General features: G+C 54.9%; 1 protein-coding gene across 1 annotated transcript in view; it reads right to left on the bottom strand.

Annotated features, from left to right (window-relative positions):
• The window catches only part of LOC144093544 (mothers against decapentaplegic homolog 6-like), a 116516-nt gene that overhangs the window by 61120 nt on the left and 38955 nt on the right, over positions 1-16441 (bottom strand). Inside the window, 1 exon segment of the mRNA XM_077627070.1 lies at positions 7843-7899. Coding sequence (XP_077483196.1) covers positions 7843-7899 — 57 coding nt within the window.

Here is a 16441-nt window from a genome sequence, read left to right as displayed (position 1 = left end):
TCTCACCTTTATAACACCACCGCAGTACACAGAATAACCCCCCCCCCCCCCCCCCCCGTTACTGCACTCCACAACGGGAAACGACACAGACAAAAAATAAAAATAAAGAAGTCGTGTACTCGCTTGGAACCGAGTCCGTGCTTGGAGATGACAATTCCTAACGCCATCTCTGCCGCAGATGAACAACAGATTGCCGAAGCCACGCGCGGTTTGCGCATACAGGCAGTAACTGCATGATGAAAGCAAGTTAGTTGCGCTGCCCGCTGTGTCTGAGTCATTCTTCCCAATACTCGGGCCCCATGCCGCCGTCGTGACAAGCGCACCGAGAATGCGGTGCCTATTATGACAGAACAGGTGTCGCGCGGCCTGCGCCTGCACAGCCGAGCGCGGGCGATGGAGCGGCGCCGCCTCCCATTTCTGCTGTGAGTGTTCTGCACTCTGGCTACATCTTCGTCAACACCTCGCTACGCCTTGTGATATGCACTTCTCGAAGTCCGTGAGCCCCGCGGGCTAACTTCGGAGGGACGGAATGCCATGCTCGCGCCTTGGCTCGCTTCGAATGCCAGCCATGTAGCGGGTGATAAACTGGCCTTCAAACTGCCGAGTTTAATTCAAATTAATGCAGCAGATGAGGCACCTCACCAGCAGTACATCAACATGAGCGGGTACGGTACCGGGCCCACTGCCGGTCCTTTACCTACACTGTTATAGAGCCCAGCTTTTAGGCGCCCGTTCGTGGATTCCCTGTCGTAGTCATTGTCAGCGTAACACACCACCTGGCAACCGTGGAGCAGAGCCAAGCGCCACCTGCCAAGGGAAGATCCAGGAGGGTGGCTGCCAGCGGTGGCAAGTGGCGTGTGAAGAGCTGCGCTCCAAACTTCGCGTTACCGACTATCCTATACTCGTCTGTTAATTTTTTCTAGCCTCCTTTCCGCTCCAACCCTTTCCTCACGGCGCGGTTTAGGTGTCCACCAGTAGTGACAGTAACCGCTCCTCCTGTTTTCTGCGTAAACATGTGCGCGCATGAAACTGGAGCAGCTTCACTACTCTTTCCTCCTCTTTTTAATGCATTTCCGGGCTTTATGATTGTACTGCACGAGCGAAGTGAATCCAAGCAGATCGGTCCGGTCTCTCCGGGTCTGGTAGAAGACACAACAACGGGTCACGCGAGAACAAGCGCTCCCATAAAAAAGCCGGGGACCAGCGGAGGCCTCGCCCCGGCGGTCACGACAGGAAGAAGAAAGTGCGGCGTCTTCTTCCCGGGGGCCGCCGCCGGAGAACAGGAAAGAGGCCGCCGCCGCCGCCAACAAAGGCGCGACAGCCGCAGCCAACGATGCGAAGAAGGGCGCCGACGCCGAGGGTCAATGCTGGCTCAGCAGCCCGAGGGAGAGAGAGCGGGCCGCCGGCAGAGCGTGACGTCACGGAGGGGAGCGGCCGCGACGTCCCGCCACGGGGGGAGAGGCCCTCACTGCGATGCCCATTCAAAAGTCGGCTAGAATGGGGGGGAAAGAGGGGAGCAGCACTCGGCAACCTCATTAATTTCGAGCACCACAACGGAACCCGAGAGTGCGTAACGCGGAGAATAATGGGAGGACCGCACCTTATCTACGCGCAACAGAATAGTACAGTCGGCCCCCACGTCAGGTCAGCGGCTTCATGACATCTCAGCCGGGAACGGAGAAAGAAGAGGGACGAAGGTCTGCGCAGATGTAGCTTTCCCATGGGGCTTTCCTCGCAACGTCTCGCTTCCTACTTGATACTGCTGTCGTGGTCTGTTGCACCGCGTTTCCTCTGGTAGTTAGCGGGCGACGGTTCGCAGTCTTAATTGCAACTGGGCTTCATTAGCGTACAAGTACGTAATGCAGCGACGGGGCGCAAGACACGGTCGCGACGGTCGACGTGACATATGTCCATGCGACGGTGCCGCAATCGACCGCGGTTACAAAAGCGGCAACACGACCGCTCTCCAGAATACAAGCAGGGTTGAGAAATGTGGGCGACGACATTTAATATGCCGGTCGCGACCGCCTGTGCTGCGATGGTGTGGGATACGCGATGCTGCACCACCGTCGGAATCCGAACGCGCATGCCTCGTAGTAACCGCACTGAGTTGGTCTCAGAATTTTGGTGGTCGCTATAGCCACGCAAGCCCGAATGGGCTTCCTCGTGAGACCTGAAGCCGCGAATGCTGCAACCCGTCTATAGTCGTGTACGGCGTCGGTCACGCGTGCATGCCAGGGGCGGATTTATAAAAGTGGGGAGACCTGACTTCTGCGCAGTGCCACGCAATAAAGCAAGAGGGCAGGCGCTTTATGAGATCCTTCCGCAAAAGATGCGGTCATATCACCCTAGAGTGCCCGTGTACGACCACAATGAAACGTAGCGGAGTTTCACAACTCCAAGGCCCTGAAGGTCCTAACGGGTATCCAAGTACACAAGCTACGTACGAAAGAAAAAAATTCACGGATATAAGTCAATGAACGCGCACCTGACACTACGCTCGGCGACGATTCTAACAGAGCAGCAGTCGCCAACTTCGCGGCATCGACCGATGGCCTACAGTTTACATCCACGATTCACACAAGTCAGCTTCAGGAGACCTGGGCAGCGACTTACTCACTGGATTCACATCTCAAGAAATCCGCCGCGACTTGCGATCCGGTCGCCAATCCCGGTGCAACTCCCTAACGACTGCGAGAGGCAAATCACGATATTAAAACTAGCTGTAAACGCGACCACACACATACCGCTGCGACTTTAAAAGGAAGACCCCCCAATCTGCAGGAAATCCGCCGTAGCCGTCCGCACCGGAATCTCCGCCCTGCACAAGCTCCAGGAAGCCTCCACAAATCCGCACCTAAAACTGAACAGCTGACCCGAAAGAATGCAGCGCAGGGTGTGCACGCCTCGGGAAGCGCCGCCTCTCGGCCCTCGGAGCTACTGCCGCTTATCCGGCGACGCTAACGGAAGAGAAGGAGCGCCGCGGCTGCAACAATGCTTCTGCGGCGGCTCTTTCTCCCGGCCGAGGGCACCGTCCCTGCGCTATCAGCAGCGAGCGTATTACGCCTCGCGCGTCACGTAGGCCGCCAGGAGAGGATTGCAGCCGCAACGTCGCCGGAGCCGCCCACAGGCGCGAGCGCAAGTGCGTGCCTACACCGGGCGTGCATCCATGCATGCACGCGGGCGGGCGCTTTTCCCTCGGGAACACAGGTCCGCGACTTCCGCTCGGCTGCCGCCGCCTCTCTCTGTTCTCTTTGTTCCTGGAGTCCGGCCAACGATGCTGTGAGAGCGACGGTGAGCTTATCCCCGGAAGGGAAAACGGACGGCAGATAGGCACACGTCTTCCTTCCCGGTTAGCGTACACCGTGCAGATTTAGCGCGACAAAAATAAAGGACAGGAAAGAATAGACGGCACGGGCCCGTGTCATCTACAGACGCCGTACTGTTGGATTACACTTCCGGTCAAGCCGACGCTGAGCTCGACGACCCAGAGGAAAGCGGACGTTTTGAACCGTGATGTGACTGCGACGCACCGCTGTACACCTGCCTAGTGGCGGTAGTATCCGGAGTTCGGCATATCCGCAGTTGGACGTATGGCACTTCCCGTCCGACTGCGGGCTAGCCATCAGGCTAGATGTCGCGAAATATTGAATTCAGCTAGCAACTCTGGAGATGCCGTACAGTGGATGACTCCGAGGCAATTTCGACCACCTAGGGGTTCCTCTAACGTGCGCTGACATCACACGGTACGCAGGCGGTCCCGCGTTTCGCTTCCACCGAAAGGGAAGGTTGCTGCCCCTTGTATCTGTTGCGCATGCCGTCGTCGCGCTCGATTCGCTGCTTCGGTAGCTATAGACGACGGCTGTACATCTTTTTTGGAACCATCTCTTGGCCTCAACGACGGTCGCCGACGGAATTTCGTCTAACGGGCCTAATAAGGCTTTCGCTTTAACAGGACTTGTCAAAGATTCGTCGTCGGCAAAGATTCGTCGTCGGTCCAGCAAGCAGCCAGAAACCACAAAACCAAAACGAAGCTGATGAAAAAAAAGAACCGCTCATTTAAGTTAAAGGTTACGCCGCAAACTTGTGCGAGTTGACCAGTACTGAGGCCTTTTTGATTGCATTACGCGATGGAAATATGCAGGCAACACAAAATGGCCCCTCAAATGCGCAAAAAAAGAAACGCTGTTCCAGCTCGTCGCACCGAGCGCCGGCCACATCCACAAAGAATGCTGATCGACTACCAAGTAGTCCCCGAGCCGCCTTTTCATATCGCTCCGAAGCCCCCCTTCCTCCTCGCCTTCGTACAGCGCCGAAGAGAAATAGCTTTGGCGAAGCGCCATCTCCATGTCCCGCGCCGCAGTGCGACCGCAGCGTCGGACAACCGAGAGCGTCGCACACTGTCATCCACATCTGGCAGTCAGTATTCTTGGTGGCATCTCTTGGCAGTGAGTGCACACTTCGTCAGGCATGCTCATTGTCGCGTGGTGGTGTGTGCGGGTGCTGAAACACCAAATCCGAGTTTCCGGGAAGGCGAGCAAGTCGGCACGCCAGTCACAGTGAGCAGCTGTAATGTCCGCCCAAGTGGTCCGATGGGCCCCTTACTGCTCGCGGCAGACCACGACGTAAATTGCTGCGCCAAAATAATCCTCGTCCCCGCGTAGCTTTACATCAACTACCCCCCCCCCTTTTTTTTTTCTGGAAAATAAAACGCTGACAACGCCGAGTGAATCACGTATAGCGCACAGTACTCGCACGGTGTGCCGAGCAGATTTTTGTGTCACTGCAGCAACCGTGGACGAGCTCAGGTTACGCGAGCGATAAAGTTTACGGCTCGGATACCCGGAACGCACGCGGCCGACTTCCCGGCGGAGTCATCGCAACGCTATACCGTAGTCGGATGTGTCCAGGGGACATTTAACGTCTCGGCAGTTCAACCTTGGGCGTCGAATGCGACACGGTCGTCCATTGTTCGCCGGTCGTGAAATGCCTCCGCGTGTCGCGCACACCCCCGACTGGCACAGACAAACGACACGTGGCCGACATACATCGCGGCTTCCATGCTGTACGGTCCGCGCTGGCACACCGCCGGGGTGCGATCAACGGCAGAACGGGCCAGAAACAATGGTCTGCGGCTACACAGGATGAATACAATGACGTCGGGCCTGACACTGGGATGCGGGATCAGCGGCCGACGTCCGACAAGCGAGTGGCAATAAAGAAATTAAACGAATTAATCACCGCCTTTTGTCTTGCCTCGAAGGCACTAACCGCATATTGTCCGAACGAGCAAATGCATATGACGGAAGGCAAATTCGCACTGAAGAATCTGCACACGACTTTATAAAGTGCGCTCAAGGGCTGTGCGTCCAGAGGAAATCACTAATACGAAACAAGTGCTCTTGCACTTCGATTTAAAAAGCGATTTTCGGAGTAACCATTCACCGCATGCATGCTCACTGTTCCCTTTCACATAGCGCTTGCACCTTCCCACTGCCATCGCCGGCGACCTCTTCCACTGAGTTCCAGCTAACGTTGTGCTGTGCCGACATGCAGCCACCCATGTGGCCGCAAATTTCCTGACATCACATGCACGCCTTTTTCTATGTGCGGAGGCTAAATGACTGAAGCGACAGGGAAACGCAGCAATACGCCTGACGCAATACAGTGCGAGGGCTGAAAGGTGGTGCCTTTCCGCATCGGGTAGTTGTGCCCTGCAACCCGACCAGGGTGGATTAGCGGGCTAACCGGCAGCTGTTCTTCTCGTTCATATATACCGACGGACTTCCTTGCCCCCGATTCGTGGCACGCGGCCACAACCCTGTACTTGTCCCCCCTCCATTTCAACTTCCCTCTCCTTCTGTAGTCAGACCTGGCTACGGCGGAGGGGCAGCGTCACAAGAATGGCGCGCCCAGCGGATGCAATCACCTGCAAAGATGTATCCGTCGCCTGTCACCGTTTGACAAACTGCTCCAAGCAAACAAAACACCCATAATCGAAAGAGAAAACAGCCGCCCGTGAGAAGCAGCCATCAGCGACGCGTTAACTCGTCCCCACAACTTCCGCCGCTACCGAACCGACCAACCCATCTGGCCCCGAGCAACAGTGCTCGCCCATCATACGTGCGTACGGTGTCGCACTGGTTGGACCGCGCAGCGGCGCTCAGCCCCGTCCCTGCGCGACGCCATAGGAGGGGCGCTTCGCACAGACCCGTTACGTGACCAGCGGGACGAGCCCAAGCGACAGCGGGCACGGACACACTGCACACCAAACAAAAAAAAAAGTGTGTGTGTGTGTGTGCGGGGGGGGGGGGGGTGGGGCACGAACAGGGTATGCGCACACAAGCACGACGCCGCCGCCGCCCACCCCGGCGCCCGCCTGACTGTGCGCGGCCTTGGTGGCCTTGCTGCGGTCGAAGGCAGGCGCCGCACGGCAGGCACGCACAACAGCGGCGCAAAAATAAGAACACGCCGAAGCGGCGGCAGCAAGCACAGGTGGGCACAGAGACGCGACGCGGTCGATGAACACTGTCTAGACACGGCGCGCGCGGACGCCGTCCGGAGAAAACGCGTAAAGAACGATAGTAAAAAAGAAAGACGACGGTGGCCTCGGTCGACCCGCGGCGCCGGGAGAGCGGATGGACTGACTACACGGGCCCGAGAACCTTCGGCCGGGTAGTTCATTCCACGAGATGAACGCGCATGCATGGGGCGCCGGTTCATTGCACAAACGTAGGTTTCCAGCGTACGGGGTTTAATACAGTCCCCAAATAGCGCGTGGGCTTACCAGGAACGCCGAATAATAGACTCTGGATTGAGTTCGCGCTGGCCTCACCCAGCACACACATGTTTTTGCGAACACGGGTTAAAATCAACGGAAGACACCAAGGCGGTAACACGGACACCGTTTCCCTGAATATGTATATGGTCGACCGATCTCAATGAGACGGCTTTCCTATAGAATGCAGCTACACTGTGGCCCGCGATCCGTCCTTCCTTAGCACTGCTCGCGGGGAGAAGGTTAAAACAGCGCGCGGCTATAATAAAGGTGGCAAGGATGCACACACAACAGGCGACCACGCAGGCCATCACAGTGACAGGCCGTTACGACAGCGCATGTCCATCTGTGGTTACCCTCAATTTCGGCGCTCCTATACGACGCCGGCCGTTACCACTGGCCCGTATATAATTGGGGCAACGCTCGTCGCGATGGGTCGTATATCGTGTCAGCGATGGAGGCTCTCTTGAGAGGAGAGATAGCCCCACGTGTAACTTCTGGCGAAATCTGCGGAACGGTAGCAAGAGGCCGCGTATCGAAGGCGTGTTTGCCGTCTTTGCCGACGCGATAAGCGCGCGGCCTTGCGCGGGCGCTATATGCTATGTAATCGAACCGCCGAACTGACTGGGCATTATTTGTTTACTGCAGTTTGCAGTCAAGCCCGCGCTCATTGTAAGGTGCGGGACCGTGCTTGACACACACACACACACACACACACACACACACACACACACACACACACACACACACACACACACACACACACACACACACACACACACACACACACACACACACACACACACACACACACACACACACACACACACACACAGAGAGAGAGAGAGAGAGAGAGAGAGTTCCTCGTTCCGCGTGGAGATGCTTTGATCGCTGTCGTTCAAAAGCATCCCGTGGACGTATACGAGGAAGAAGTCGAGGCGTGCATACATACGGCAGACTTTAAAATGTAAAGCGACTCCCCCCCCCCCCCCCCCCCCCCCCCCCCCCAGGCGAGACATTTAAAACAAGCGACGAAAGGCAGAAATCAACAAGCTTTTACTCACCGATCGGCGGGTAGGTCTCCTCCAGAGGCAGCAGACTGTACGGAGGCGGCGGCGACTCTGCGCACACAGACGAGAGAGAAGGGGAAAGCACAATGAGGAACTTTTTTCAACGCACCGATTATAACCACACTTATCTCGCCGGTTATCTCACCCACCGGCTACTAAAACGCTATCAGTAATGACTACAGAAATAACTTATTCGGAGACTTGGAACGTCGCAGGAAGGTGAGGAGGCGGAAGAGGAAGTAGTGAAGAAGGGTAAAGTGCGGTGCCTCACGCTGGGCTGGACACCTCAACCACATCGCGCATGAAAGCAGGAGGAGGAGGGAGTGAGAGAATGGGTAGGATGAGAAAAGAGCTGGGGTGGCTAGAGAACACGTACGCACACTCCTCTAGGTTTTGTGAGCGAAGAGCAATAGTTTATAAATCCCGCGTAGCGCGCGACATCCGTATTTCGCGTTCTACGACGGCGGCAGAGCGACGAGCTATGCCTTGTGCACGACGCTGATTTGAGCTTAGTTCGTACCTGCTGATCTGTAAGGCACCGAAGCATAACCGCACAATGATTTTTACTAACACGCATTCAAATCTGCCGCCGCTCCGGTAATAGATTCGTCCGCAGGCACAGGCAAGCCCCCAATTTAATCTCACCCATACGACACGCACCTTTGACACAGGGAGGAGGAGGGAGGAAAAAAAAGCAAAAACATGGAAAAAAAAACAACGCCCCTTTTCACAGTGTGCTCGTCGCTAAGGTATGGCGAAAGGTATGCACAAACACGTACGATTTTCCGTTTTTATACCTTTTATTTTCGGATTAAGCCAAAAGAGGCCGGTACAGTGTAGCGTTTCGAACCGCATCACTTCGTCATAACGCGAACTGAGCGCCCGTTTACAAGATCCGAAGGCGGCGGCTTGCGGTCAAGGCCGCACTGAACTTTGAGAACGAGTGAATAAAATGCAATAAGCGAAGCGCCTAACGATCCACTACTCGCCATAAGCAGCCGAACACGATAAGCCACGCACGGCCTGTCGCCTCTTGCAAAACCTTCGCTCAGCGATCGTAACGCGAGAGATCGTATAACCGTATGTCGCCACTGGTATAGTGCACGGGGTTAATACACCCATTTCGAGCACAATACAGAATAACTCAACCTCCGGCTCCTCTCCCATAATCGATAAAGAAAAAAAGGCAGAGCACAGCACGCAGATCTGCCTCTGTTACACAACAAAAGCCGAAGTGTAACGACAAACAGAGCGGGGGTCACCGCGCGTCGACGCAATACTGGCGAGGCCAGGTCCTACGCGGTACAGGTATTTTGGATGCGCTACAAGGGGACGCAACACGCGCTGCGCATCATTTTATGCCGCGTAAGTTGACTAACAATAGAGAATTTTAGCAAAGTGCCACTGTACACCGTCAACTTTTGCTGTTACCGTTACTGTAAGGCGGTAGCCACGCAGAACACCTTATAATTTGCCGCTGATTCTACCGGTGTACCGTTGCCGAGTGTGCAAGGAACTGCGCATGTGCGGGCTGCATGTCTGCAGTTATTCAGATGGTGGAGATAACGCTATGCTAAAACTCTCCAAATGGCGGTCTCTCTCGCTTTACGTTCCTGCATACGCACGACGTCTAAGTCTCGGGTGGTGCCAAATCAGACATGACCGCGAAAACAATGCGCACCCAACGCACAACGGTTCCACTCCCCCAAACGCACGCGTTCACCTGTAGCGCGCACAAACAGAGCTCCACACCAGGAGCAAGGGAACAGCTCCTGCTCCTCCTCCCCGGTCGGGGTTAACGGTCACGCGAGCTATATAAATGAACTGCCACAATCCGGCCACTCAACGTTCTCACGAGGTCACGCGCGCGGTTCCCGAACCAGGCTGGCGCATTTCCAAGCCGCGCTCCTCGTCTCGCCGAGTTTCGCGTGCAACGTCATCGGCGCCATTTCTGGGTACAGCCGTTTCAGATGGGGAGATAAAGGCCGCACGCCGGTTCTGCAGTACTCCAAAATGGCGTCGGTGGCGGCGCCCACACAATGACGCCGCGGCGGTGCAACTGGCGCTTTCGGTTTACAGATCTTCGACAGGGGCTATTCACCTCCGCCAAAGCACCCGACAATCTGTGGTGCTAATTGCGCTGGTAGGTGCCTCGGTAGCTGCAGTACAAGTGGCCATGGTGCGAGGCCAGGTTAACTGGCGCCAAATGAACGCTGTGTCTGGACCTCCAGTTTCCACACAGGCTTTGCCTAACGTGCTATATCGTTCGCGACACAAATGAGATTTCAACAGCGCAAGGGCAGTTTGTCAAAACAGCGCCACGGCGGCTAATGCACTTTTGTTTCCACGAGGCGGGGTCGAAGACCGGTTTTTTTTTTCTTCCAGTGTATTTCACCTCGAGTGTTCGGTCTTTGGGATACATGACATAAAAACAAAACTAAAATTGAAGGAAAGCCTGCACCTGACTGCCACATTATAGGCTCGAGCCACTCAAAGAAAAATGAAAAGGAGCTTTAAGCGGTTAGGTTTTGGAGGAAAAAGAAAAGTGGGCGTGGCCAGCGAGACAATGCAGGCTGGATCAACGTTATTACACCAGCAACGTTGGGCTGGATACGCTCGTCCAGCGGTCACACAGGTGCCTCGCTAAGGAAGGGTCGACAACGCAGACGAGCAAGGCTAGGAGTTCCCGTGATCCCGCGTGTGGGGATCCTCCCAGAAGAAAAGGGAACAGAATAAAACTCGAGGAAGCATGCACCTAGCGGAATTGTCGAGGCGTAGGGCGCAGAGTTTCCCATAGGCACGTCCAGCGCAGGGGAAAGCTTGTACCCGGCTTCGAATCTGGTGGGTACCTCGCGGAGCTGGGGATCGAACGTCGCACAGCCCCCGTCAAAAGTACTATACAGCCCAAGGGGTTCACTTGTGAGGCCTGCTGCGTGCACCGTTGCACATCCTCAGATAGCGTACTCTCTCGAAAGAGTAATGGCTTCGCATCCTCAGTCCTCCCAAGATCTGGACTGCGAGATGTGCTAAGGAGCACCGCTATGCAGCTACAAAATCCTTGGGCTGTATACTTTCGACGGGGACTGTACAATCCCCATACGAGGAGAAATGCATGGTCAAACCTCTAACCTCTAGAACCCCGTAGCGGTGAACAAAACAGTAAAAGATGAAATGAAGGAAGCCCGCCAAACCCCTCCTCCTCCCCACGGGTGCTTGAATGACAGTGTATTCAGAGAACTTATTCGGCGATTGCTGCGGGCCCCGCAGCGGTGGCTCAGTGGTTAGGGCGCTCGACTACTGATCCGGAGCTCCCGGGTTCGAACCCGACAGCGGCGGCTGCGTTTTTATGGAGGAAAAACGCTAAGGCGCCCGTGTGCTGTGCGATGTCAGTGCACGTTAAAGATCCCCAGGTGGTCGAAATTATTGCGGAGCCCTTTACTACGGCACCTCTCTATTCCTTTCTTCTTTCACTCCCTCATTTATCCCTTCCCTTACGCGGTTCAGGTGTCCAACGATATATGAGACAGATACTGCGCCATTTCCTTTCCCCCAAAACCAATTATTTTTATTATTATTACTATTATTATTGCCTCGGTGAAAAACGATGCTGATGACGTCACGTGAATAGGCACCACTCCGATTAACTCGCGTTTCTCGCGCACTCGGCACGCACGCTTTGTTCGGCGAGACGAAAACTCCAAGCCGGAGCAGCTACGGGCTCACGTGTGCAAGTGCGTATGCAAATTCCGGTCATGTGACGCTCGGTCGGAATAACCACGGAGTCAAGAAATTCGAGGAGGGCCCTTCGCGGAGACAAGATGAAGAAAAGAAAAAACAACGGAAACAGAAAGGCGACTCGCTAGACAAACAACTAGCCGGGATAACCGCAACTCGACGCCCGATGCGCGCGCGGATCGCCCCCTCCAGGAAAGAGCATGCGATAAGACTCGCGGCGGCAGGCGAGGATTGCGGCTTGCCGTCACAAGTCTCGGAAAGCGGCGAGACTATACATGCAGTAGCATGACTGCTCGATTGTGTGTTTGCGGCATCGGACACCAGCGCGCAGAGTTCGAAGAGGCCGCCCCTAAACCACCCCCCAATTACACGTGTCGTTCAGCCCTCGTCACCACTAACAACGTTAGCGCGTCACCTCTGAGTAGCGTTGTTCAGTATTCCGCTGGCCTACACTATCTTCCCGATCCTGATCGACGAGGCAGGTGGCGCTGCAGGCACCCGCGTAAGTTGTAGGAAGAAAATCAGTTAGCAACTCTACAAAAAGTACACGAAAATGCTTTAGATAGAAATGCTGCCACCTAATTTTAAAACAGTGCGCAAAAAAGCAGTCGGTTTCTGAGACGAAAACCAAAATGGCGGTGAGGAAACCTTCAGCCCAGCAGGGTGGCCTCCATGCACTCATGACGGTCAACAGAGTCGGAACGGAGGCGGAAACAGCATTTCCACACAGTATCTACAGTCACCCCACAATTATCGTCAAAAACGCACCCCATTGGTTTTCAGTCGCCGTCTTTACTCGACGTGAGCGCAGGGCAGAAAAAGGAAGTTGGACGAGAAAGCTCAGCATAAATGTAAGCGCAGTTTTGAGGCTGCTTTTAACATGAGCCTCACCTGCCAAGGTGTTAAAAAAATTTAATTCTACACCGTTTTAACATGCCCGGTTTAAATCATGTCCACTGATTTTGTATTTACTGTTCATTTGCGCCCCCCCCCCCGGCCTCCCCGCATTTTACGTAATATCCCGACGCCAACCTGTAACAAGCGATGACTATGACAAGTCTGCCAAATTCCCGACCGCCGAAACACATGTAGGGGCCACAGCAGTCGTAAATAAAAAGCAAGAAGCCGACTTCGCAAGCCGGAGTGACTGCGAAATGAGAGCACGTGATGACGACAGGCGCGCACTGGGAGAGACCCGCTCGTCCGCTTGATGGCGCAAGCTTAAAACCGCGGCGGCGCATAGCACGCCGTTGCGCCGGACACAGCGCATCGATCAATCATCGCCAGAGAAGTTGCAATGTGTCTTCAGTGTTGAAACAGCGCAGATGAAGCAATTCCAGGAAGCCCTCACCCCCTTTTCTCTCTCTCTCTCTCTTCTCCGTGCTTTTTCCGTTTAATCTAAAGCGAGCAAGAAAGAAAAGAATCATTCGGCGTCGGACTCGGAGGAAGTGGTCTTTTTTGGATCACAAAAAGAACTGGAACGCAGTAATTCGGATAACTAAATAAGGTTCACTAAAACTGCTCGATTAATGAATTGCCGAAAACTTACAAAGTGGCATCAGACGCCAGCTTGGTGCGCACGCGAGAAAGAGACAGTAGCGTTCTAACAATGCTGCATCTCGTTAAAATCAGGACGTACACTTTCTGCACGTACGGGTTTATAAATTTTCTGTTTTGGCCTGGTTCAGTCCCTAATTTTTTTAAATCTAAGCCCGCGATAGCTCAACTGGGTGCGGGCTCCCTCCACCTTTATTTCTGCCTTTTGTTCTCTTCTAGCAGGCACCTAAACAAGGGAACACGGGAGGCGAACGGGCAAGTATGAAATGCAAGCTACGCGCAAAGCATGTTTAGTTTTTATTTAGAAACACCTAAGACCACAAACATTCCCCTTTCCGAAACTATAGCAAGCGGCATCAGCATGGCGCACGAAAAGGGTTTCTCTCTGCGGCCCACGTCACCTAGGCATATGAGCAGCTTAGTAGGCAAAGCTTACGGCACAGAAGGTGCGCGACAGTAGATATAAAAGGCGCAGTAGTAATCGTAATACACCATATTCCAGGGCGGGGGTGTAACCGCCGCGGTGGCCCAGAGGCTTCAGCGTTGCTCATAGTCCACGCGTCGCTGCAGGACGTAAAGCCCGACAATTCACATTCATGTTCCAGGGTTACTTAAGTAGTACGCAATATTTACGGCGAAAAGAGAAACAATATAAGTACGGCGTCTCTCATCCTTTAAGAGGCTTCCATGGCGTCGAAGCAACGTAGATCCGATAGAGCAGTACTGTTATCGCTCACAGCTTGACAAGCATGCGTGACATCAACAGGCGGCTACAAATCGCGGTCATATTCGTAACCACGAGCAGCTAAGCAACGCAGGCGTGCAATCCCTGCATCATAGAGGAACGACGACTCAAGAGGGAGCGTTACGTCACGTCGACCACCTCGACAAGCCATTCCCTTTCGTCTCTCTCTCCCTTGCCACCGACTTTCTCCCTGGACTAGGAACCCACCCGGTCGTCCTCTTTTATTTTTCACTCATTCCCTTTCCATTTCGTTGCGACTAGTCCGAACTTTCGCCTGACGCACGCACCCTCCACGGGTTTTTATTCGCGACCGGCTTCCCTCAAACCTACGTGTGATGCAGCAGCGTGGCGATTGTGACGTCACGTGCAAGCTGCACCGGGAAGGAGAGGAGCTTCGTCGTCCGCGGAGCCTCCCCCACCTTCTTCCCGTTGCAGAGGCACGCCGGCAGGAGGAAGAAGGCACGCGCAGAGCGCCGCCGCCGGACAGGCCTCCTCCGCGCGAGACGGGACGCTGGCGCCGCGACGGGCCGGCTGCCAAGACAGCGCCAACGGCCGCGCGCGTGCGGTTGAGGGGCGAGGGGAGGGGACGGCGGCTATCTTCGACGGCAGAGCGCGGACCATCGAAGAAGAACCAGAAATATCCGCCGCCGCCGCGAAGGTAACCCTCCTCTTCCCATCGGCTCCGGAGCGGCGGCAGAAGCAGCGCGGGCATTTGTTCGCCGCGGACGACGACTGCCGGAGCGAGGTAGAGGGATATACCCTGTCGCGTCGTCGTGACTCCTATGCGGGCATCGTCGCCGCCGCCTTTTTATCTGCTGCCGGCACGACCAGAAATGAGGAGCATTCCGCCGCCAGATCACTCGCCGAGCTACGTACGTCAGCGAGTGGGAGGGGGGCAGGGGAGGAGGATGAGAACTGAGAGGCCAACGAAAAATCCTCCTCCTTTTGCTTGTATATTATTGGTCTAGCTTTTCTAGCCGGTGGCCGAAAGGATACAACCTCGTTGTAACGAAATAATTTATATAACGATGAATGAGAATCTTCCTTGGAACCTTGGTCAACATGGCCTATAGCGAAGCTACGGCTATAACGAAGTAATCGCCGGGCCCCTTCAACTTCGTTATAACGAGGTTCAAGTGCACACAACCCTTGGATCGGTTTCCAGGAATTCCTCTCATCGCAATGCGAATGAGTATCAAACAACAAGGAGCAAGGAGTAATTCTGGGGGCCACGCTATATTTTTTTTTATTCCATGAAATTCGTGACGTTACAGAGGTCTTGTCTTGTCAGAAGGCACTGTTACCGATAGAACCACTCAGCGTCAACCGTCCGCAACGTCAGATTTCATTGCCTTCGCTGGGATACAGAAAGAACTGTAGAGGAACGAAAACTGCCGAATTGTGTCAACCTGCTCGGAAGTCTGTGCGAACTGCTGTGCTAACGCCGCATTATTAAGGTTCTCAGAACTCGACGCTATCTGGCGCGCCCGTCCAGTTAGGCTATACGCACACATGACGGAGAACTTTTCAAAGCGTGATGCCATGCCATTTATTCCAGAAAATAGCCGGCTTTGCGGCACAAGCAGGAAACCTATCCCCCGAAAAACTCAAAGCAATCAACGCAAGTCCTCGTCGCCAGCCGCTCATTGGCGCTCTGTTAGTGCTACTGCGCCAATGACGTCAAAGGAAGGCTGCCTCAACTCCAATTAAAAAGCCACACTGTAACGACATGCAGAGTACAAACGGGCCAAAAGTCAGCACACAAAAGAAACAGACAGAGGGGAGGGGGTGAAGGAAAAACAGCGTCTTCCAGCGCGTAAAAGGTGGCGGGGGAGGAGGAGGGCGTCCATTCAGGCGTCGATAAGCGGCGGCAAGGACGCAGTTCGGCCCCTTGAGCAAACGCATGGCGACTGCGGCCGAGACGCCACCAGCCCTCGGCTCGCCTATTTACCACGGCGCTTATCAGTCGCCGCCGCCGCCGCCTCGCCGCACTCGAGCGCACAAAACACTGCGCTATCTTCACGACCGCGATGGGACTCCCACTCGAGGGCCTCGTACACTGCGCCGCTCGCGCACTGCTCGCCGCCGCCGCCGCTCGGGCGCCGACTGCAGTAGCGGCTGCAGCCACGGCCAGGGCTGGATGCACGCCCGCAATACCCCTCGCATCCGTTGGGTTGCTCGAAACCAACCGCGCAGGGAAAAGAGGCACCGCCGTAGTTGTTAGTTCTTTAGAAAGCACTCCATCCACCGCGGAAATGACAGAGAATCTGAACCCTGTATATCTCTGGCTTGGCTAAGTGTTTATCCGGCGACGTGGATTCGACTTATGAAACACGGCAGCTGCGCCAAAATGCTCCCCACTGCGCGCATATTAAAATTATACACGGTACACGGTTTTCACTGCTTGAATAAAATTTGGTGCAAGTAAATTTCTCCTGCTGGGTGCACATATGGAAAATATTAATGCATTTCTGCGAGGTTTGCTTCCAGAAGAGCCTCGTTCTGTTAAGACTCGTTCGGTCCATTACGGAGTCCCCAATCATTTCTGCCCTTCTC

Source organism: Amblyomma americanum, chromosome 6 (assembly GCF_052857255.1).
Source record: "Amblyomma americanum isolate KBUSLIRL-KWMA chromosome 6, ASM5285725v1, whole genome shotgun sequence".
In the NCBI taxonomy this organism is placed as follows: domain Eukaryota; kingdom Metazoa; phylum Arthropoda; class Arachnida; order Ixodida; family Ixodidae; genus Amblyomma; species Amblyomma americanum.
Note: the sequence above shows the minus strand (reverse complement) of the source record. Positions and strands in the feature narration are given on the sequence as shown.